General features: G+C 49.9%; 2 protein-coding genes across 11 annotated transcripts in view; both read left to right on the forward strand.

The window, feature by feature from the left end:
• Axl (AXL receptor tyrosine kinase) overlaps window positions 1–18977 on the forward strand; it is a 31399-nt gene extending 12422 nt beyond the window's left edge. The window contains exons 9-20 of one of the 2 annotated variants that reach the window (XM_047529150.1): window positions 438–588; window positions 772–798; window positions 2811–2943; window positions 3230–3321; window positions 6262–6357; window positions 6486–6563; window positions 7856–7948; window positions 8337–8458; window positions 9028–9137; window positions 15843–16002; window positions 16543–16679; window positions 17056–18977. In XM_047529150.1, the coding sequence (XP_047385106.1) occupies window positions 438–588; window positions 772–798; window positions 2811–2943; window positions 3230–3321; window positions 6262–6357; window positions 6486–6563; window positions 7856–7948; window positions 8337–8458; window positions 9028–9137; window positions 15843–16002; window positions 16543–16679; window positions 17056–17407 (1551 nt within the window). In that variant the 3' untranslated portion in view covers window positions 17408–18977. The remainder of the gene's footprint in view (window positions 1–437; window positions 589–771; window positions 799–2810; window positions 2944–3229; window positions 3322–6261; window positions 6358–6485; window positions 6564–7855; window positions 7949–8336; window positions 8459–9027; window positions 9138–15842; window positions 16003–16542; window positions 16680–17055) is intronic. The other variant, XM_047529151.1, reaches the window with a different exon arrangement.
• An 879-nt stretch (window positions 18978–19856) lies between these two features.
• Hnrnpul1 (heterogeneous nuclear ribonucleoprotein U like 1) overlaps window positions 19857–24341 on the forward strand; it is a 34856-nt gene continuing 30371 nt past the window's right edge. For 2 of the 9 annotated variants that reach the window (XM_047529091.1, XM_047529093.1), the window contains exon 1: window positions 19857–19964. Coding sequence is in view for 5 of the 9 variants with exons in the window: in XM_047529085.1 (XP_047385041.1) it covers window positions 21664–21958 (295 nt within the window). In the remaining 4 variants the exon portion in view is untranslated. Of the gene's footprint in view, window positions 19965–21475; window positions 21959–22180; window positions 22200–24341 lie in introns of those variants that run through there. The other 7 variants (XM_047529086.1, XM_047529087.1, XM_047529090.1 and 4 more) reach the window with 5 other exon arrangements.

The raw sequence follows: 24341 nt of genomic DNA on the forward strand, positions 1-24341 counted from the left end.
TTCCGGGGAGCCAAAGGGGGTCCAAGGCAGAGCTTAGAGAACGCCTGTTCATGAGCCATTGCAAAAGCATTTCAGTGTTCTAATAATTTTACAGCCAGTGACCCTGAGGCCTCTTGAGGAAGGGGCGCATTTTCCTTATTTGCACCAAGGTACTACCTGAGCTCACAATACCCCGGGTGGGGGGGACAGCTAGGATGGGATTGGAAGGAGCTGGAGAGATGAACGTGAAAATGCAGTTCTCCAACACTGACAGGGCAGTACCACGTGGCAAGGGTGGGGCAGAGAGTAAGCCGATGCAGCCTGCAGCTGCTGCTCTGCTGGCCAGGGCTGGGGAGGGGAGAGAGCGCTTGGAGAGAGAGATGGAGTTGAGGCCAAGTGTGAAGGTTCAAGAGCTGAGGGCCTGGGGTTCTGCTCTGATGCCTCTTCTGACCTCCTAGGTGCTAATGGATGTAGGGCTAAAGCAAGAAGTGACCCTGGAACTGCGGGGTGACGGGGCTGTGCCTAACCTGACGGTGTCCGTGGCAGCCTACACTGCTGCTGGGGATGGGCCCTGGAGCCTCCCTGTGCCCCTGGAGCCCTGGCGCCCAGGTAACTACAAAGCCATGCTCAGCCCCCTGCAACCTACCCACAAGTACCTCGCCTCTTCTTGATGGCCCTGACTCGCTCCCTATACTGTTTGTGTTACCCCAGCCGATCCCACTGGAAGCCTCCCTCACTCCCTCACACGAGCCCTCTCTGAGCATGTCTCCCCTCTGTCCTTTCTCCTCACAGGGCAAGGACAGCCAATCCACCAGCTGGGTAAGGGCTTTTGTACCCCCTCTTCCCTCCCTCCCCTCAACACCCAGTGAAGGCTCAGTCATCACTCATGTACTCTTGACACATCTTCTTCATATTTCTCAAACTCATTACTTGAACCCTCTGCTCCTTTGGTTTGTGTGGTCCTTGTGGAGGTGTTTAGAATGGCCCAGCACTTTGTAGGTACTCAGTGAATGGTAGACAGGTGGATGGGTGGATGAATGGGTGGATGGATGGATGAATGGGTGGATGGATGAATGGATGATGAATGGGTGGATGGATGGATGAAGGGATGGATGGATGAATGGATGATGAATGGGTGGATGGATGGATGGATGGGTGGATGGATGGATGGATGGATGGATGGGTGGATGGATGGATGGATGGATGGATGGGTGGATGGATGAATGAATGGGTGGATGGATGGATGATGAATGGGTGGATGGATGGATGAATGGGTGGATGGATGGATGGGTGGATAGGTGAATGAATGGATGGACGGATGGATAGATGAATGAATGGATGGATGGATGGATGGATGGATGGATGATGTATGGGTGGATGGATGGATGGGTGGATGGATGGGTGGGTGGATGGGTGAATGAATGGGTAGATGGATGGATGGGTGGATGGATGGATGGATGGAAGGATGGAAGGATGAACCAACAGATGGATGAATGGGGTATCCTCCACACATCCATCCCTCTTAAATATATCTCCAACCATTCTCAAACATTCCTCCTACACCCATTGTACCCCCTGGCACTAATACAGTCCTCCACCTGCAAATCAACTCACTACCCTTGAATATTCTCATGCCTTTCCATATTTCTTCACATAGTCTTTCCACATGCCCTCCACCTCCTCCATTATATCCCATCATGTCCCCTCACTCCTCACACATGCCTCCCAAGCCCAAGGCACACCCTCTCCTCTCATTCACGAGCTCTGCAAACCTGGCACATACTCCCCACGCATTCCACGTTGTGAACACTGGAAAATGTGCAGCCTACAACTATCCCACGTCCACAGCTCATCCCATGCCCCTTAGAAATCACCCCTGGCCCTCACCCATCGGAACCCATTTCCACACACACGCACACTCTGAAATCCTTGTACACTCAGTGCACAACCTTCTCTGGTTCTTCCACACTCTTCCACTCCCACCCTTTCGCACAGCTGTCCCATACTCCTCACCTGCACGGCCACCGCCTACTCCACTCATGCTGAAGTTACGTCCTCAAAAATCAAGGTTCCTTTCTCGGATCAAAAACTAGCAGCTAGGGCTGGGCTGGGGCTCAGTGGTGGAGCGCTTGCCTCACACGTGTGAGGCACTGAGTTCGATCCTCAGTGCCACCTAAGAAAAAAATAAAATAAAGGTCCATGAACAACTAAAAAACTGTACACAGATATAAACTAACAGCCGTGCCCCTGTGCACGCTCACCACACCCCTTTCCACACTCATCTCACTCTCATTCTCACTTTCTGTCCTCACTGAACACTCGTTAGAGATGCTCCCTGGTTCTTTGCCCACAGCCCGCGCTCCTCACGCAGGCTGCGTGCGCCTCACACACCGTCTGGTGCCACAGGAATTCTCCCTGCTCACCTGTTCTCCGCGCCCAGGCCCAGCCCTTTGCACCACCATCACACACATACGCCTCTAGGCTGCTTCTGAGTCCGATCGACCCTCTGCATGGGTCCCATCCGGTCACCCATTCTGGACACATCTGTCTTCCCCTCCACTCTTTGCACTAATTACACATTTCCCCAAATACTCATCCTGCTCTAAATTCACCCACCCCACGAGTTTCTTGCCCCTTCTGCCTTAACAGACACTTCGCGTCCATTGCATGCCCCTGTTACTGAGTACACAGGGTGCCCCCATCGCACACCCTATCAAAGACATCCACAGCTTTGTCCATGCCTCCCGCCTTCCTCCCACATCACCTCCCTGGGTCCCAGGGAGCTGGATCCAGGACCTCAGCCATGACCTGTCCCCCATGCCCCCTGACAGTGAGTGAACCCCCAGCTCCTGCCTTCTCGTGGCGCTGGTGGTACGTACTCCTGGGAGCAATTGTGGCCGCTGCCTGTGTCCTCATCTTGGCCCTGTTCCTTGTCCACCAGCGGAAGAAAGAGACCCGCTATGGGTGAGCTGGAGCTCCATGGGGAAGCAGCGAGGGACCGGGATGGAGAGGCTGGAGGCAGGGAGACCTGTGAGGAGGCTGGTGCAGGAGGGGAGATGACCAAGAATCAGAACGAGGGCAAGGAGGCCCCCAGGGATGGATGGAGGGCAGAAGGGAGCAGTCCAAGAGGTGCTGAGCAGATTCTGGAGGACAGGGACAGAGAGGCTCGGGTCTGGGGTGGTGTTTGCCTTAACCGCTGGTGAAAGGAGGGGGCTCCACGTGGCTCACCCGTTTCTCCCCACTCCTCCAGAGAGGTGTTCCAGCCAACGGTGGAAAGAGGTGAACTGGTAGTCAGGTACCGTGCACGCAAGTCCTACAGTCGCCGGACCACTGAGGCCACCTGTAAGTAGAGCCTGGGCTTCCCCACACTGGTCTGGAGCTCAAATAAATGTAGATAATTGGGTCCTCAGGGCTTTTGTAGGTGAATGAGACAGGAGTCTCCAAAGGCCCTCGGTAGGGGAGTGTTAGAACAACAGACCCCAGTGGAACTGTGGGACCACGCGGTGCTCCAGGCTGATGGAATCTTAGACGCAGGAGGCCTTTGAAACACCAGACCCCAGAGCCACAGGATCTGGGAACAACGGGAGCATGGGGGTGATGATGAAGACACTGACCGTGAAACTGACCAGCTGATGATGGTGGGGGGCTGGAGATGATGACGGTCAGCACCCTGAGGATGCGTGATGGGGACGGTGACATGACAGCCTCTTGCCTAGCACTTCCCACGTGACAGGTGCCAGTCCAAGGATGCCACACAAATCGCCCCATTTGATCCTAACAACAACCCAAGGACATGGGTGCTTACCGACGGGGCAACTGTGGCAAAGAGTGATTGAGTAAGTGACTCAGGGCCACACAGCTTGAAAGTTGGATAGCTGGGATTTGAACCCAGATGGTGTTGCTCTGAAGGCTGCAGTCGTAACCACCATGCTCTGCAGCCTCTTAGAATCACAGAATGTTAGGGAGATAGACTCAGTCTGGGCCTGAAAAACGGCGTGCTCTCCCCTGTCCTAGCTGTGAAAATCATAGAGTCGTAGCCTACAGAACTGTTGGAGGACCATAGAGTCATGGAGAGTCCCAGCGAACGAGGGACCTCAGAGGCCACCCAGGAGAATCGCCTCATCTGTCCAGTGGAGAAAACCGAAATCCAGAAAGAAAAGGGGCAGAGGGTGGTCTTGATCTCACATCCAGCCAGACGGCCACAAGGCCCCAGGGGGACGTGTTGAAGGGGCTGGGAAAGACATTTATCTAAGAGGAGAAGCAGGAAGGTTGCAGTAATTTCATGGAATAATACACAGAGGCAATTCCCAAAGTGTGATTCTGGTCCCCTGGGGTCCCTGCGACCTTCGCAGGGGGTCCATGGGGTCGAAACTGTTCTCATCATAATACCAAGATGGGTTTGCCCTCTGGCACACCTCTCTCCTGAGCACTCCAGGGCGCTTTCCTGAGGCTCCCCGACCTCAATGGCTGATGGCTGTGCACTTGCGTGTTCCTCTGTTTCAAAACTCTATTTCAGTTTTTGGGCCGGGGTTGTGGCTCAGTGGTAGAGCACTTGCCTAGCATGTGTGAGGCACTGGGTTCGATTCTCAGCATCACATATAAATAAATCAATAAAATAAAGGTCTATCAACATCTTTAAAAAAATTTAAAAAAAAAAAAAACCTATCAGTTTTAGCTGGGCGTGGTGGCACATGCCTGTGATCACAGTGGCTTGGGAGGCTGGGGCTGGAGGATCACAAGTTCAAGGCCAGCCTCAGCAACTTAGCGAGATCCTGTCTCAAAATATAATATAAAAAGGGTTGGGGATGTGGCTCAGTGGCTAAGCACCTCTGGGTTCAATCCCCATTACAAAAGAGAGAGAGAGAGAGAGAGAGAGAGACAAACAAACAACTATCAATTTTAATCTTAAATACAGTAAATATTTATACCTATAGCTATATATCTTATCTATCAGCTGTCTCCCTATAACCCATCTGAACAAAGGCTCTTTGTAGTCCTCAATAATTTTTACAATGTGAAGAGGTCAAGAGATTTAAGAACTGTAACTTTATGGCAATGAAAATGAACAAATTACAACTGTGTTAAAACTATCTCAGAGACACACAATTGAGTGAAAGAAACCAGACACAGAAAAGAATGCACTATATGATTCCATTTCTATAACATTTAAAACAGAGAAAACTAACCCATTGGAAGAGGGCTCAAGAAAGAGGCTGCTAGCCAGGCACACTTACAGGCACCTACCTGTAATCCCTGTAACTCGGAAGCCTGAGGCAGGAGGATTGCAAGTTGGAAGCCAACTCAGCAACTCAGTGAGGCCCTAAGCAACTCAGTGAGACTCTGTCTCTAAATAAAATATAAAAAGGGGCTGGGGATGTGGCTCAGTGGTTAAGTGACCCTGGCATTAATCCCCAGTATCCAAAAAGAAAAAAAAGAAAAGAAAGTGGATGCTCCAGGAGGGCAGGTCATGTCCTGTTCTTGACCTGAGTGCTGGTTTTTCAGTCATGTTCACAGTGGATTTGTGGAAATCCATTGAGCTGCTCGCTTACAATTGATGTGGGGATTATCTTCAATAAGAAGAAATATTTTTAAAATAATATTTAATGTCAATTTACCAAATATTTTCACATCTCATAAATTTTGGTTGAACATGGTGTCTCATGTGCTACCAAACAACGTCTTTTACCTGAGGATTTATTTGCTCATTTATTTTGTGATGGACGCGTGGCGACTGTCCTCACAGGGTGCAGGGGACAGTTGGAGATGGGCGTGTGACGTGGAGGGATGGAGTCAGGGTACTCACCATTTTCGTCACCTGAACATTTGCCATTGCTTTGTGTCGGGAATTTCCTAACCCCTCTTTAAAAGAAATGTTTTTCATAACTGGTACAGCAGAGTGCTGACCCATCAGGTACCCTCGGGAGCAAAAGTGTGGCCACGTTTAACCCTGTAGTTACCGCTGTGGGGAAAGATTCAGGGATCCTAGGAGGAGCAAGGCTGGGGTGGCGGGGTGTTCAGGGCTGTCGTGAATCTGAACCAGTGCAGAAGTCATTCAGTGGGGCTGGGTTGTGACTCAGCGGCGGAGTGCTCGCCTAGCACGCATGACGCGCTGGGTTCAATTCTCAGCACCGCATGTAAATAAAATAAAGGTTCATTGACAACTAAAAATATAATTAAAAAAAAAAAAAGAAGTAGTTTGGTGTCTCCACAAAGGGTCTATCCTGGCTGGTGAGGGCCACCTGAAGGTCAGCCCTGCTCCATGGCTGTCCACCCTCCCTGCAGTGAACAGCCTGGGCATCAGTGAAGAGCTGAAGGAGAAACTGCGGGATGTGATGGTGGACCGGCACAAGGTGGCTCTGGGGAAAACCCTGGGAGAAGGTGAGTCCTCCCGGCCTGCACAGGTCCTCCTGAGCCCTGAGGTCCTCCGGTTCCCCGCCCTCACCCGACCACAGGAAATGCAGTCCCGCGGCAGCCCCGGGTCCATGTCTCCCTCCCACCCTCCACAGGAGAGTTTGGAGCTGTGATGGAAGGCCAGCTCAACCAGGACGACTCCATCCTCAAGGTGGCCGTGAAGACGATGAAGAGTGAGTCTGAGCTCGCGCGTGCACACCTGAGGACGCCTGTCCCTCATGCCAGGCCCCTTCCCTAGGCCTCAGGGGAGCAGAAAAGTTAGTGTTCCTAGCTGGGAAATGGACCTCACAACCAGGTACTTCAGTGGAAGGAATCCAAGAGGGGGGACGCTACTTCCACAGCGGAGGAAGGACCGAAAGAACAACCGAGGCAGCCAGGCAACCCCGACATCAGTCGCTTCCACCCCAGGCCTGAAGGGCTGAGGGCAGAAGTGGTGTTGCCAGAGCCCAAGGCCAGGAGCACCTGGCAGAAGATGGGAACACAGAGCTGGGGCGGCTGTGGGAGCTGGAAACACAGGCAGCTACCACCAGGACAATTCAAGAAGCAGAAAGAGGGCCAACTCTCCTGGCTGCTCCCCTTCTCCCCTCCATCTGCCAGTCTCCCATCAGTGCCCCCTGTTGGCAAACTCCCACAGGAAAACCAGTAGGGAAGGGAGTCTGAGAAATGCAGCTTGCAGGGTCAGCCCTTTGTGATACACAGCAGAGCAGAGACAGGTCCAAAACAGGCACACCTGGGTGCTTCATTTACCAGCTGTGTGATCTTAGGCAAGACCTCTGGAGCATTCCTTCTCTCGTCTTGGGGGAGGGGGACGATAACAATGCCCCTGCCTCCTAGGGTTGTTATGAGGTAAAGCACTTGATGCCGGGGATGGGTTGTAGTATGTGGTGTTAAATGTGGAGGACGACTACATTGTTTATATCACCAGAGAGGGTGGGAGCTAGTCCAGAATCACACAGCACAGGAAGTCCAAGGCCAAGTCCTTTCTACACAGGGCAGGAGAAACAGAGAGTTCAGTCTGGGACTACAGATAAGAGAGAAATGATCCTTTCTGAATTGGATGGTTTAAAACTTGAGCCATGGAATCTTGGCTCACTCATTCGCTCATTACTGAGTACCTCTCAGGTACCAGGTTGTGTTCCTGACCTGAGTTCGAATCCCTGTCCTGCAACCTTGGGCCAGTCACTGCCTTGATGAGCCACAGTGTCCTAAGCTGTAAAATGAGATGATAATTATCATACGGGGTCCCAGAGCTGGTGGGTTTGAACGCGGCCTGTTGGTTTCCAAGTTGTGTGAGCCTTTAGGCAGGTTTCTTAAACTTTTAGGGCCTTGGTCTCCTCATCTTTGAAATGGGGCTAGAGGAGTCAATGAGTTAGAACATCTGATGGCGACGAGATGATCATAGCCACAGTGATAGGAGGAGGAGGAGGGAAGGAGCCCCCCCATTCACCTTATCTTCTCCCCCAAGTTGCCATCTGCACGAGGTCAGAGCTGGAGGATTTCCTGAGTGAAGCTGTCTGCATGAAGGAATTCGACCACCCCAACGTCATGAGGCTCCTTGGTGAGTGAGGGAGGGACCCATCCCCAGGAGGCCAGCCAGAAGGAAGACCCTCCCTCTGGGACCCGGAAGGTCAAACCCCCAGGCTCCCGGCTCCCTGATCCTTTAGGATCAACACGTTCCCCCTCCTCTTCTCCCTCAGCTTGGAATGTGACCTCTGACCATTCCCAGAAATAGTTGAGGTCCCCAGGAGGGCTCCGGAAACATCCCTGGGAACTCTGTTAGAAATGGCTTCTCTGAAGCTCCGGTCCTTGCTGCCCACCCCCCACCCCCCAAACACAGTGGAGACTGGATTTGAGGGGGAGGCAGAAGAGGCTGTCTGGGTGGGAGGAGGTCTGGACTTCCCCTCCCACCCAGCTGGAGTGACAGGGGCTGCCTGGGGGGGGCTCAGGCGTCTGCTTCCAGGGTTCCGAGCGAGAGGGCTTCCCAGCACCTGTGGTCATCTTGCCTTTCATGAAACATGGAGATCTGCACAGTTTTCTCCTCTATTCTCGGCTCGGGGACCAGCCGGTGGTAAGGAGCCCCAAAGTATTCACTGAACACCTACCAGGTACCCAGCGTCCTGCTCTCGTGGAACCTGTCTTCCAGAGGGAGGACCCAGAAATAAGCAAGCTAAGGAATACGTGAGCAAGATGATTTAAGTGCTAGGAAGGAGACGCAGAGGGTGAGTGATGAGGAGGCCGAGGAATGAATTCAGGTGGACTGGAAGACCTCACTAAATAGGTGACTTTGAAGGAGGAGTGGGCTGGGAGGGTGCTGGGCCATGGGACAGGAAGCAGTCCCCAGCCAGCGTGCAGCGTGGGCAAAGGCTCAGTGTGGGAACAAGCCTGGTTTGAAGACCAGAAAGGAGGCCCCCAGTTAAAGTATGTGTCGAGGCAAGAACAGGAGGAGATCAGGCAGAAAGGCAGGAGCAGGCCATATAGGGCCCTGTGGGCGATGGGAAGGGGCTGAATTTAGTTCTCAAAGCCACAGGGAAGACCTCTGAGGCGGAGGTCGGCATGCACAGGAAGGGAAGGAGGAACGGGAGGAGATGGACCTCGGGGACTCCGATGACCTCTCCCTCCCTCTGCCTTGGCCCCCAGTTCCTACCCACTCAGATGCTGGTGAAGTTCATGGCAGACATTGCCAGCGGCATGGAGTATCTGAGTACCAAGAGATTCATCCACCGCGACCTGGCTGCCAGGAACTGCATGTGAGTGCCAGGCCTTCTGGGGTCCTCTCCTTCCTCAGAGTGCTCCCTCCCTCCTTCCCATGATGAAAGCGGGGCTGGACCCTTCAGCAAGGGCCAAGCAGGGTGGGGCACCCTAGTAATCCCAGCGATTCGTCATTGCACATTCGAGGCCAGCCTCAGCAACTTAGTGAAGAAGAAGAATTTGGGTGTGAGGAGAAAAGAGATGGGGTTGGGGAGACAGTTCAGTGCACGGCATAAGGTGAATAAAGGGGAGGTGGTGACACGCAGGTCTCATCTGTGTCCCCTCCATGCTGAGTGTCTTGCCTGGGACTGCTCTTAGGGAGGGGTCACACTCGATAAGGAGACCAGAGTCCCCAGCAGCAGCAGCCTGAAAACGGCCCAGAACTGGGAGTAAGAGGCTAGAGGGCATGGAGCCATACGCTTAGACTATTGTTCTGGTGACAAGGTCAGACTCAGAAATCACAGCTAGAAAATCAGAGAATCTTCTAGAAAGGGCATCTGGGTTCACTACTCTCAGGGAAATGGAAATTTCCCCATGCCTGGCCAACTTTTTATTTCGAAAAATTCCAATCTTCTTTAAGTTGAGAGAATCATACAATGAACACCTCTGTTCACATTTCTCCACGTCTCTTTTCTTCTCTCTCCCTTCAACCATTTGCAAGCAAAACACTGAGATCGTGACTCTTCACCTCTAAATCTGAAGTAGGTCGCTCTCAAGAATAAGGATTTTCTTAATCTGATATACTCACAGTTCTGTTGTCCCAACTAAGAAGACTAACAGTTCTGTAACATAACCCATATCGCATTGAGAGTCTTCCAATTTGTTTTTTTTTTTGGTATTGGGGATTGAATCCAGTTCAGGGGAGCTCCACTGAGCCACATCCCCAGCCCTTTTTATTTTTTATTTTGAGACAGGGTCTCCCTAAATTTCTGAGACTGGCTTTGAACTTGAGATCTTCCTGCCTCAGCTCCCAAGTCACTGGGATTACGAGTGTGCCACCCCATCTGGCCAAAATGTTTTTTATAGCTAGCTTTCCTTCCTGGAACCAAGATCTAACAGAGTTCCCAGATTGCATTCAGTCATTGTGCCCCTTTAGTCCACTGGAGTCTGGAGTAGACCCACCCCCACCTATTTACATTTTCATGGCATATTGTTTCGGGTGAGCCAAGACCAGTGATCTTGGAGGAGGCCCTGTAGTTGAGGTAGGCCCATTTCCTTGTGGGGGCCTTTGCCTTGTTCCTCTGTCCCTTGTATTTCCTGTTAACGGGAAAGTAGATCTAAAGCCTTGAATAGATTGAGTCAAAATGGAAATTCCTTTGTCCTATACCTCAGGCTGAGCACTGTCGAGTCCTCAATGTAACAGTGAAACTGAAAAATCAGGACAGAGGCTGTGGCACCCCTCAAGCTTTGGGTTCCTAAGATATTGAAATACTTGCAGTAAGGACGCTGGCTCTCTGCCACTGCACCAAGCCACCAGCCTAGATGCCCGAGCAGCACCCCTCCCGACCCTCGCCAGGGCCCTCTGGACCTCCCCTGGACCCAGAAGTTAAAAGTTAACTCTTGGCATCTCAGAGGCCTCCAGGGTCTGTTCTGATTGGTCATTGCCCAAGCCTATCACCCAGCTGGGAGTCAGCAATTCTTAAACAAAAAAGCAATCCTAGAAACTCAGACACGAGAGTCAGAGAATCTTCTGATTTATGTTGGGGTTATGGCCCTGTAAACCCATCCGTAAGTTGAAAATGTCATAAATTGAAAAGGCTTGTAATGCACCTAACCTACCAAAGACTACAGTGTAACCCAGCCTACCTTAAACACTTACATTGGCCTACAACTAGGCAAAACCATCTAATACAAGGCCTATTTTATTTTATTGGTACCAGAGATTAAACCCAGGGGCGCTTAACCACTGAGCCACATCCCCAGCTCTTAACTTTTTATGTCTTATTTTGAGACAGAGTCTCCCTAAAGTTGCTTAAGGCCTCACTAAGTTGCTGAGGCTGTCCTTGAACATACGATCCTCCTGCCTCAGCCTCCTAAACCCCTGGGATTACAGGCATGCACCACTGCGCTGGTGTCGACTTACGGACACACATAGGTGGGCATTTTGTCAACATGATGGGATGCACAAACATGAAACACAAAAACGTGTGCTCAAAAATGGTAACCCAGTATCCTGTGGAGTATCAGTTGTTTGTCCTCATGATCAGGTGGCTGTGGGAACTGGGGCTAATGCTGCTGTCCTGCACCATGGAAGGGTATGGTCCCGAGCCAAGGGCTGCCCTTGAGGAGGAGCCACGTTGGATAAGGAAACCAGACTCCCCAGCAGGAGACAAGCAGGAATTCAGAATTCAAAGTACAGTTTCCACTGAGAGCTTATTGCTTTTGCAACATCCTAACACTGAAAGGCCCTAAGTGAAATCATTGTAATCCTGGCACCGTCAGCACAAAAACAAAGCAGTAGAGAAGGTGGTTACCCTTGGAGGGTACTCACTAGAAGGGAATGTGTTTCTTTTTTCTTTTATTTTTCTACTTTAAAAAACGGATATATATTTACATTCACTAAAACATACACACCTTAGCCCAGTGCAATGGTGCACACCTGTAATCACAGCAACTCAGGAGGCTGAGGAAGAAGGATCATGAGTTCAAAGTCAGCCTCAGCCTTTAGTGAGGCCCTAAGCAACTCAGCAAGACCCTGTGTCTAAATAAAATATAAAAAAAGGTCTGTGGATGTGGCTCAGTGGTTAAGTGCCCCTGGGTCTCATCCCCAGTACCACAAAAATAAAATAAAATAAAACACAAAGTATGTGTAGCATGGTGAATTTTTTAAAAATATTTTTATTAGTTGTGGATGAACCTTTATTTATTTATTTACATGTGGTGCTGAGAATCGAACCCAGTGCCTCACACATGCTAGGCACATGCTCTGCCACTGAGCCCCAGCCCAAGCCCATTGATGAATTTTTATTTTATTAAAATATTTTTTATTTTTACAAACACATTTTGATTCATTGTACACAAATGGGGTTCAACTTTTCATTTCTATGGTTGTACACAATGTAGATTCACACCATTCATGTAATCATACATATATATATAGGGTAATAGTGTTTTATTCTACTGTTTTTCCATCCCCACCCCCTCCCACCCCTTTTTCCTCTACACCATCCAAAGTTCCTTCATTCTTCTCTTTCCTCCGACACCCCTCCTTGTTATATATTGTCATGCACTTATCAGAGAAAACATTTGGCCTTTGGTTTTTTGGGCTTGGCCTATTTCACTTAGCATGATATTTTCCAACTTCATCCATTTACAAGCAAATGCCATAATTTTACTCTTCTTTATGGCTGAGTAATATTCCATTGTGTATATATACCACAGTTTCTTTATCCATTCATCAATTGAAGGGCATCTAGGTTGGTTCCACAATCTAACTATTGTGAATTGAGCTGCTATGAACATTGATGTGGCTGCATCACTGTAGTATGCTGATTTTAAGTCCTTTGGGTATGAATCCAGGAGTGGGATAGCTGGGTCAAATGGTGGGTCCATTCCAAACTTTCTGAGGAATCTCCATACTGCATTCCAGAGTGACTGTACCAATTAGCAACTCCACCAGCAATGTATGAGTGTGCCTTTTTCCCCACATCCACACCAACACTTATTATTGCTTGTGTTCTTGATAACAGCCATTCTGATTGGAGTTAGATGAGATCTTAGGGTGGTTTTAATTTGCATTTCTCTAATTACTAGAGATGATGATCACTTTTTCATACATTTGTTGATCACCTGTATATCTTCTTCTCTGAAGTGTCTGCCCATTTCCTTAGCCCACTTATTGATTGGGTTCTTTGTATTTTGGGGGTAAGGTTTTTTAAGTTCTTTATAAACTTTGGAGATGAGTGCTCTGTCTAAAGTGTGTGTGGAAAAGATTTTCTCCCACTCTGTAGGCTCTCTTTTCACATTATTAATTGTTTCCTGTGCTGAGAAAAATCTTTTTAGTTTGAATCTATCCCATTTATTGATTCTTGCTTTTATTTCTTGTGCTATGGGGGTCTTGTTAAGGAAGTCTGCTCCTAAGTCAACGTGATGGAGATTCAGGCCTACTTTTTCTTCTATTTGGTGAAGGGTCTCAGGTCTAATTCCTAGATCCTTGATCCATTTTGAGTTGAGTTTTGCACAGGGTGAGAGATAGGGGTTTAATTTCATTTTACTGCATATGGATTTCTAGTTTTGCCAGCACCATTTGTTGAAGAGGCTATCTTTCCTCCATTGTAAGTTTTTGGCACCTTTGTCTAGCATGAGGTTACTGTACTTATGTGGGTATGTCTCCGTGTCTCCTGTCCTGTACCATTGGTCTTCCTGTCTATTTTGGTGCCAGTCCCATGCTGTTTTGTTACTATTGCTCTATAGTAGAGTTTAAGGTCTGGTATTGTGATACCTCCTGCATCACTCTTCCTTCCCAGGATTGCTTTGGCTATTCTGGGTCTTTTGTTCTTCCAGATGAATTTCATGATTGCTTTCTCTGTTTCTATGAGAAATGTCATAGGGATTTTAATTGGAATTGTGTTAAATCTGTGTAGCACCTTGGGAAGTATGACCATTTTAATAATATTAATTCTACTTACCCAAGAACATGGGAGATCTTTCCATCTCCTAAGGTCTTCTTCGATTTCTTTTTTTAATGTTTTGTAGTTTTCATTGTAGAGATCTTTCCCTCTTTGGTTAGATTGATTCCCAAGTATTTTTTTTTTTTTTTGAGGCTATTGTGAATGGAGTTTGTTTTCCTCATTTCCCTTTCAGATGTTTCATTGCTTGTGTATAAAAATGCTTTAGATTTATGTGTGTTGATTTTATATCCTGATGAATTTTTACATGTGTATGGACTCACATAACCACCACGGAAGGAACATTTCTAAGCCCCAGCAGGCTCCTTTGTGCCCCTTCCCAGGTTTGTCCCCCAAACAGCAACCTCTCTTTTAACTTTTGTCACCAGTACTAGTTTCACCTCTTCCTAAATGTCCTACAAATGGGATTTTGCAGTGGGTCTCCCCGTGTTGGGCTTCCTAACACTTTTGAGATGGTCTGTGTTGTGGTGTGTACCCACATTTTTGTTTTTTATGTGTTCTGTTTAGTTATACATGGCAGTAGAGTGTATTTTGACACATCATACATACAAGGAGCATAACTTCCCATTCTTGTGGTTGTACATGATGTGGAGTTACACAGGTGGTGTCTTCACATATGAACAGAGGAAAGTGACTTCCGATTCATTCCACTGTCTTTCCGATTCCCATTTCCCCTCCCTTCCCTTCAGACCCCTTTGTCTTATTCAATGAACTTCTATTCTTCCCACCCGCCTCCTTATTGTGAGTTAGCATCTGCATATCAGAGAGAACATTGGGCCTTTGGTTTATTGGGGGATTGACTGATTTCACATTACTTGATAGTCTCCAGTTCTATCCATTTACCAGCAAATGCCATAGTTTCATTTCTTTTTATGCTGAGTAACATTCCACCATGTATATATATACACCACATTTTCTTTATCCATTCATGTATTGAAGGGCATCTAGGTTGGTTCCACAGCTTGGCTATTGTAAATTGAGCTGCTATAAACATTGATGTGTTAACTGTGGCATGCTGATTTTAAGTCCTTTGGGTATAAACCAAGGCGTGGGATAACTGGGTCAAATGGTGGTTCCATTCCACATTTTCTGAGGATCTCCATACTGCTTTCCAGAGTGGTGGCACCAATTTGCAATCCCACCAGCAGCGTATGAGTATACTTTTCCCTCACATCCTTGCCAACATTTATTGTTACTTGTATTCTTGATAGTTGCCATTCTGACTGGAGTGAGATGGAATCTGGGTAATTTTTTTTTATTTTTACTTTTTTAGTTGTCCATGGGCCTTTATTTATATATTTATTTATATGCGGTACTGCGAACTGAACCCAGGGCCTCAAGTGTGCTAGGCAAGCACTCTACCACTGAGTCACATCCCTAGCCCCTCAGTGTAGTTTTAATTTGCATTTCTCTAACCAGCAGTTGGTTCTTTTTATTTCTGTGTGGGATTCCTAAGTTTGGATGACCTGGCATGTGTTTTCTTAAGCTGGGTGTGTGGATGTGTCTGAGAAAATTCAGTGAGCTCTTTACTTATGATTTGGGCACATTTCTGCACATATCATATAGTTCAAAATTTTTTTTTTAATACTGGAGATTGAACCCAGGGGAGTTTTTACCAACTGAGCTACACCTCCAGCCCTTTTATTTATTTATTTGTTCGCTTGTTTATTTATTTATTTTTGAGTCAGGATCTTGCTAAATTGCTGAGGCTGACCTCAAACTTGTGATCCTCCCAAGTCACTGAGATTACAGGCATATGCCACTGTGCCTGGATGGTCCAAGAAAACTTTTTAAAAATCAGGGAATTAAATTCAAAAATCCTAGGAAGGACATCAAATGTGGCAAAAGCCAAAGTTAGGATGGTTCTTAGAAGCCCTTTGTCCCACCCTCATTTTACAGAAGGAACTAAAAGTAAAGCAGTTCCCTCCCAGACTAGGGCGAAGGGGCCAGAGACAGATCCCCACCTCCCAGCAGGACAGGAGGGCAAGGAGGTTGAGCTGTGTATGAGAGGCAGGGTGGGCTTCCTGGTGGTGGTCGCCGATGCCCTGACCCTGTTCCTTCCCCCAACCTGGGCAGGCTGAATGAGAACATGTCCGTGTGTGTGGCAGACTTTGGGCTCTCTAAGAAGATCTACAATGGGGACTACTACCGTCAGGGACGCATTGCCAAGATGCCAGTCAAATGGATCGCCATTGAGAGCCTGGCTGACCGAGTCTACACCAGCAAGAGTGACGTGGTGAGTGTGCCGGCACCAGAAGTGGGGGAGAGTGGGAAACTGCCGTGGGCGGAGGGCAGCAGAGGCGTGTCTGGGCAGCTGCAGGGGCAGGGCTCCCAGGGCCATGTGGCATTCCTGCACCGGGTGTTTGTGTGACCTGGGCACATGTGGAGATGTGGTGGGCATCTATGAACAGTGGTGTATGCATGCTGGGGAAAGTACAGACTCACGTGTGCACGGTGGCCGTGTGGACAGTTTAGGGTAAGAGAAGCAGTGGGGACCCTGTGTGCATGTCCGCAGCCTGGGCGTGGGGGTGGTGACACATGAGATCCCGTGTCCATGAACCGTGCAGATGTGTGCACGGATGGATGTACATACATCTGCAAAAGTCACCCCTAGGCGTATGTACCTACATCAGAGTGTTTCTATGAACACCTGTGCTACACCCCCAAGGGGTGACTGTGGGCGTGTGCACCTAGTGTGAGTGTACCCCGAATCTGTGTGTTGGGAGGCTTCCGGACAGGAGAGACCCTCTACTTACCTCCCCTCTGCTCCTTACAGTGGTCCTTTGGGGTGACAATGTGGGAGATTGCCACACGGGGTCAGACCCCATATCCAGGAGTGGAGAACAGTGAGATTTATGACTATCTGCGCCAGGGAAACCGCCTGAAGCAGCCTGTGGACTGTCTGGATGGCCTGTGAGGACTCTGAGAAATGCTCCCCCAGCCCCAGCCCCAGAATTCCCTGCAAACCCCTGAGCACCCACAAATGGCTCTCACACCTCCAGGTCCCCATAAAACCTGCATGGAATCCCTCAGAAAGTTGACAGACCCACTTGTCCCCTTGCCCTGAGTGGGACCACACCTAGCCAGCCAGTGGGGTGTGAATCAGCTGAAGGTGCCCTTTCCTGACTGTCTTGCATGTGGAACACAAGCCTCCAGTCCCCTCCTGCTGCAGCCAGGAAACCCTGGGCAGTGTGTGACTTTGCCTGGTCACCCTGCCTCTGGAACTTCTAATCCCAGAGACTTCTGATTCATCCCAGACTCCTGAGCACCCCACACTTTGCCATCCTAGGTATGCCCTGATGTCCCGGTGCTGGGAGTTGAACCCTCGAGATCGGCCAAGTTTTACGGAGTTACGGGAAGACCTCGAGAACACGCTGAAGGCCCTGCCCCCTGCCCAGGAACCTGACGAAATCCTCTATGTCAATATGGATGAAGGTGGAGGTCATCCTGAACCCCCTGGAGCTGCTGGAGGAGCTGATCCCTCAACCCAGCCTGACCCTAAGGATTCCTGTAGCTGCCTCACTGCAGCGGAGGTCCATCCTGCTGGACGCTATGTCCTCTGTCCTTCTACAGCCCCTGGCCCCCCTTCACCTGCTGACAGGGGCTCTCCATCACCCCCAGGGCAGGAGGATGGAGCCTGAGACAACCCTCCACCTAGGACTCCCTCTCAGGACCCAAGCTAGGCACTGCCACTGGGGGACACTTCACCCCCCACTTTCCCACTCCAGGCCTTACCCCAACTTTGGTCCTATCTTCTACCCTTCCCACCCCCATCCCAGACAGACCCTTCCCTTTCTCTGCATGGTAAAATCCTCATCCCTAAAAGGCAGTGGTTGGACTGAAATCTCTAAGGGTTCCCCTGCCAGGTCTGACATTCCGAGAATCTAGATTCTTAGGTTTAAGGAATCTAGATTCAAAGATTCTAGGTCTCAAGGATGCTATGAGTCTTGGGTTCTATGGACCTGAAATTCCAAAGTCTCTAAATCTATAGTGCTAAGATTCTGAACATGTAAATTCTAAGACTGTGAGATTCTGCAGCTCTAGATGTTATGGTTCTAAGATTATTGATAAGGCCCCAAGTTGGGCTCTAGAGCTCTAAGATTCTAGTTTTCGAATCTAAGTTCCTATGAATCTAGATTTTATTTTTTTAGAGTTCTGAGTCCTTCAGGTAAAAGATTCTTAATTCTACAATTCTAAGGATTCTATAATTCTAGACATGGTGGTTCTAAAGTCTGTTGTTCTAAAAGTTGATTGTCTAAGGTTCTTTAAGTCTAGGTCTTCTGGCTCTACAAAGCTAAACTATAAGGTTTCAAACTTTTATTTTCTCAAGTTCTAAGATTCTAATGATGATCTTATATGAGATTCTCTTATATGAGATCCTGGATCTGAAGGGATTAAGAGTCTAGAATCTGTAGTTCGAAAATACTAAGATTCTGGGCTGGGGATATAGCTCAGTTGGTAGAGTGCTTGCCTCACATGCACAAGGCCTTAGGTTCAATCCCCAGCACCACACACAAAAATTCTAAGATTCTAAAAATGGAGGTTCTAAGGTCTAATGTTCTAAAATGCGTTGTTCTAAAACTTAGTCTAAGAACCTAGATTCTCTGATTCTAGATCATATGCTCCAAGATTCTAGATTACTGAATGCTAAGATTGTAATGTTGGCATGTTCTGTTTCAAGGCACTGTAAAGTCCTATTGGCCTAAGGTTCTGGATCCTAAGTATCTAAGTTATAAGACCCTCACAGTTGTGACTAACTAGATACCAAAGTTTAATAATTTCTAATGTTGGACACCTCTAGGTTCTACACTGTGTTCTACCATTCTAGGATTATAGTTAAAGGTCCAAGAATACACATTTCTAAACTCTTAAGGTTCTGGGCTCTGTAAATTTAAGATTCAGATACTCTCAAGAGTCTAAAGGTCTACAGGTCTAGAACATTAGGTACAACTTCAACTTTCTAACCTTCCGGTATTCTGTGCCCCTTCCCTTCTTAGCCACCTGCTTTTCCTTCTCCCTTCATGAGGGGGTGTGCCCTCTCAAGCCTGTGCAATGCATTAGGGATGCCTCCTTTCCCCCAGGGGATGGACCATCTCCCTTCTTTTGGGCCATGCTGCCCCCTTGAGCCAGTCCCTTGTTTCCTCGTCTACAGAGTGTGGACTATGGTGCCTCCAAAGGGGCTCAGATCACATAAAATGTTGTCAATCACTATTTAGTCTCCTGTTATTTCCATTCAGCTGTGATGTGGTCCCTCTCCCTGACAATACAGTTTCTCCATCATTAAAAAGAAGAGTTTGGTGGGGTCTGGGAATTTTCTCACCTCACTAGAGAGGGTAGAAATGAACATACACATAGGCAAAAAGACACACAAGCAAAGAAGTTCAGGCTCTCAAAACCTCAGTGAGTCTGGGTGCAATGACACATGCCTGTAATCCCAGTGACAGAACAGATTGCAAGCTCCAGGCCAGCCTCAGCAACCTAGCAAAAATCTGTCTGGAAAAAAAAAAAAAAAAAAGGCTGAGGATGTACCTCCCTGGTAAAGCATCCTGGGCTCAATCCCCAGTACCTCTTCCCCCATCACCCCCCAAAACGTCCTAGTGAGAAATAAGCACAAGTAGAGATATTCCCAGAGTCTCTCTCTCGCTCCCCACACACCCACACATCCCAAAGTAACAGACACATGAATAAATGGACATAAGCAGGCACATCTGGTCACAAATACAAAGGCACAGAAATTCGGACACATAGAATAACAAAGAAACATAAAATCACACTGGCGCATACTGAGAAACATGCACCTACCAGGAATAGGAAGAAATTTGAGTTAGACACAGTAAAGAGGCACATACTCAGAAATAAGGAGAATGCAATAGGTCCTCACACACCCAAACGTTCAGATTCACATGGAAACGCTGGTACAGAATACCTCGATCCAAAGACCCAGAGACAGACACCTGCCAAGCCCAGCCCTCTGGGTCCCGTACACACTCGCAGGCACTTGTTCCTGGGTGTGTCCAGCTGATGGAAAAACCCTAGGCAGCGCCCGAACGCCCCCCAGTGGCGGCTCCTGAGAACCGGGCACGGTTCAATCCGGGCCACAAACTTTTTCAGAACAAATCGTTGTGGGGAACTGGGAGGAGAGAGGAAGTCGGACGTGGGCGAGGGGCGGGGTGTCTGGACTGGAACCTCCGGGCCCACGTGAGTGTCTGCCCCGCCGCTGAGTGGGTGCTGTGTTTAGGTCGTTGTGGTGTAACTGTCCTGCGTGTCTTTGTCATTCGATGCTGCCTGCCCGTGCGGGCGTTCGTGGACGTATCCACCCTGCAGTTTGGTGTGTTATCCCCATTCGGTGCATCTGAGCCGACTCACGCCCGTTTATCTGTGTGGCGTGTGCCTTTGTCCAAGCACAGGCCGCGTGAGGCTCCTGTGGCCTTAGGGAATGGCTCAGTGGGCTGCGGGCGCCTGCTTTGTGTCTCTCTGCCTGTTTTCCGTTCTTGTTTTGTGGCGGCGCTGTGGATGGGACCCAGGGCCTGGAAGGCTAGGCAGGCGCTCTACCACCGAGTTACACCCCCGACCCGCATTGTGTATCTCAAGTCTGTCGCTCACTGAAGTTTCGTCTTCTGAGTTCAGAGGCGACAGGTGGCGCAGTGTTAGGCATTGTCACTTTCGTGTTTATTAGCGTGAGGCTTAATTACAAATCCGTGTGTTTGAGCTTGTCGGTGTAGATGCCGAACACCCCGTATGTTCGGGGTGGAGATCCGCGAACTTCGGAAGCTCTTTCCGAGGAGGACGGCTCTATGGTCGCGTGCAGAGCGTCCGTTCCCTGGAAGGTACCAACCATAGAGAAAGGGCTGCGAGACGAGGATGGTGGGAAGAGCCGCCCTGTGAGGTGTACTACCAAAGGGAAGGGGGTGCAATGTCCTTTACAACTTTTCTCCCGTTGTTAGTCTAGCCTTTGTTGTCAACTTTTCTGGACGCTCTGAAGTCAAATTTTGTTTCTTCATAAAAGCAACTGAGTTCCTAACAGCTTTAAAGTAATATATCTACTTAATCTCTATTCCGTGTACCTCCCTCCACAGCCAAATGCGTGAGGCAATCTTCTGAAAAATGGCCAATCTGGTTAGCTTTTCCTAAAGCGATCAATCTCTCCCGGCTTTAGTGAGATAAAACAATAACTGCTATTGGTGGACAGATTGTTTTGAAACCGCCCTAACGGCAAGGGGTGGGCCCTCCGAGAATTCATCTCTTTCCGGTTTCTTAAAGGCAACAGGAAGGAGGGGATTTCGGCCGACACCCCGCCCCACACACCCTCATTTGGTTGGTTCTAGTGATTTTACCCGCTCGGTCTCCTCGAGGGGCGGGAGATTTAGACCAATCAGAATGTATGTTACAGAGAAACTTTGTTTGATCAAAGGACGGCGCAGGAAAGGCCGGGGGGCGCTCTTTTTGAGAGCTCATCCCTAATTGGTGCAAACCGTTACTCCCTTTTCCTCATTTGACCCTACAGCGGCTGGCGCGCGGACGCTACCCAATCAGCGCGCGCTCCGCCTCTTGCCTTTTCCCGCCCTCCGCTCCAGCCGCGGCTTCGACGTAGGCCAACGCTTCCTCCCCGACAGCTCCGGACCCCTCTCTCCGCCGTTTTTTTGAAAACCGAATTCTGATTGGCTGAGCCTCCGGGCCCGCGCCCGTTGTCCCGCGCGCTGGCCAATTGGCATTCGTGTTGCATCGTACGGAATACAGACGAGGGGGAGGTGGCGGCGGCGGCCATTTTGAGCCGCCGCCGCCATTGGAGTGGGGGGCCCCCCCCTTTCCCCCTTCGCCTCCTGACAGGAAAGGTTTAAGGGGGACAGAGCCCTGGGAGGCCGGGCCGGGCTCGGGGGCCGCCCCGGGGGCCCGGGCCATGGATGTGCGCCGTCTGAAGGTGAACGAACTTCGTGAGGAACTGCAGCGCCGCGGCCTGGACACTCGCGGCCTCAAGGCCGAGCTTGCTGAGCGGCTGCTGGCGGCGTTGGAGGCCGAGGAGCCCGACGACGAGCGGGAGCTCGAGGCCGACGACGAACCGGGGCGACCCGGGCACAACAACGAGGAGGTCGAGACCGAGGGGGGCTCCGAGCTGGAGGGGACCGCGCAGCCACCGCCGCCCGGGCTGCAGCCGCACCCCGAGCCCGGCGGCTACTCGGGGCCGGACGGACATTGTGAGAGTGCGCGGGGCGGGGGCCGGGGAGCCCGGAGTCTGGGCCGAGGAAGGGCTGTGGGACGCGGGAGTCCGGCGTCAGAGGTGGGGGAGACAGTCTGAGGATCGGGGCACCCCGCGACCCGCAGCTGAAAAGGACCCGGGGCAAGGCCCTCGGGACGGTCGGAGGGTGGATCCTGGCACTCGGCGCAGCGGAGATCGGGGTGGGGGCTCGGTTTCAGAGATGACAAGGACGCGAGCAGGTGGGGCTCGGAGGCCGGAAACCGTTGTTCTGGAGCCTGAGAAAGTCGGAAGGACGAGGGGCTTTCTATTTGGGATCTGGGGGGAGGGTCGTGGAAATGGTGGCCTAGGTTCGGAACTGGGTGGGCTTGGTGGCGGTGCTGGCCCAGCTTGGGGACTGAGAATTAGGAGCCGTGTTTCCAGGGTTGGGGAAGGAATGGCCAAGGGTCCTGCCTGGGCTGGGACAGTTTCGAGGGTGAGGGATCCTTGAGTTTGCGGCTGGATATGGGGTACTGGGGATTCTCATATTTGTTTCTGGAGTGGGTTGGTGAAGTGGAGGCCCTGGTGTCCGTAGCTGGGGAGCATCTGATGGACTGAGCCTCCGGTGTTTGGCTGGTGAGCATCTAGAGAATGTGGGAGACCAGCATGTGGTTGGACTTCGAGGGGCCTACATTTCCTCCGGGGCTAGAAGACCAGCCTCCAGGCAGGAGCAGCTTGGGCATTTGATGTCGAGGGGTCTGGGGACCTTCTAGTGGGCTTCTAGAGGAGATGCGGGGAAGGGGAGGATGTTTAACTGGGTATAGGAACTGAAGGTCTGGAGCTGGGAATACTGTGAGGACAGATAGCTCCAGTGGTTACAGCTGAATGGTTTGGGGTTAACTATGGACATTTTTTAAACGAGTAGGTGAAGGTGGGAGCAGAAAACAAGTTGATGGGATTTGAAGTTGATGAAATATGTGAGGGACGGAGAATCCTTGTGCCCAGCATGTAAAGTGTATAGCTGGTCTAGCAAATGTGGAGGAGGGGAAGCATGTAAGATGTGGCAAAGAAAGGAATTACCTGTTGATTTGGCCTGGGTCCCCAAGGTGGAGTAGGGCCAGCGTTTTGGGGGCTGAGCCTCTCCAAAAGAGGTCTTCTAGGTTCTAGGTCCCCAGAAGCAGTTACTTGTGTGCTCAGAAAGTAGTAGGGAACCTCCATCAGCCAGGAGGTGTGACTGTGAGAGTGAGAGGGATCAGGGTAGATTTGCAGTCCTCTCAGGAAGAGACCTTTGTAGAGGAGGGCTTGAATCTGGCATTACAAAAGGGTGGCTTTCTAGCAGGACTGGAGAATGGGATTGGAGGAGCTAGAGAATAAGTAGAAAGGACTCTAGTGGCCGGGATTTGTGGTGTTACTCTAAAATGAGTGCACCCGGGGTCTTAAGGGTAAGGGAGTGAGGAGTGAAATGAGAACACAGAAGAGACTTGGGATTGGCATTGGGTGCTCACTTATTCATGAAAGGTGAGATCTCCTGGAGGGGGCCCCTGAGTGCAGATTTGGGATAAAGTGGCCTAAGGATTTTTGTAGGACCCATATGCTGGGGAGATGAAATTCCATGGCACAGACCTATAAAGGAGAAAGGAGTGGCCGTTGTATGTGCCTATAGCTGAAGGAACCCAGCAGGAATGCCTTGGAATAAAATCCCAGAGGGCAGTTCTGACTTGGCTGTTGTCCAGAAGGGTCTCTGAAAGGAGAGCAAGTTGGTTGCTTTAGAGCACAGACTCTAAATGCAGACTTTATTTCAAATCTGACTTCAAGACTAGGACAATTCACTTCACTCCCATGAGCCTGGTTTTCTTGTATGTAAAATGAAGGTGATAACAGTGTCCCTCCAGGATAGTTAAGAGCACAATCACTTGTATGATGGACCTGCCTGTTACTAGGAGGGAGATGATTTAGAGAGTGGAGAAGGACCCCAGAATCATAACTTCTCCAGATGAGGCTGCTTCTGTGAACACAGGAAAGATGCTTGGGGGAAGAACGCTGCTTAGATCCTGGAAGAAGCGGAATGGTTTGAAAGGACCCCATGTTCCAGTTGAGGAGATATTCTATTTCATCTTCTGTGCCCCTACTCTATAACAAAATTCTCCGGCTTTCCCTCCAACTCCTACTTCAGCCTTGGTAAATAGCAAACCATGTGACTTATGACTTTCCTCCCTTTGGGCTGCACCTGGTTTGTGCCCAGATGTATTTGTCCTCTGAGAAAGTATCCAATCAGTTAACAAGTGGCAGAATAGTCTCTCCTTCCCTGTGGTTCTGCCTCACTGCTCCTGGCACAGCCACTCCCAGGTCTCTGGAGGCTCCTAGCTGCTAGCTTAACTCTGGGGTGGTGAACCTGTGTGTTGCGC

The sequence above is a fragment of the Sciurus carolinensis genome, chromosome 16, assembly GCF_902686445.1.
Source record: "Sciurus carolinensis chromosome 16, mSciCar1.2, whole genome shotgun sequence".
Lineage (NCBI taxonomy): Eukaryota > Metazoa > Chordata > Mammalia > Rodentia > Sciuridae > Sciurus > Sciurus carolinensis.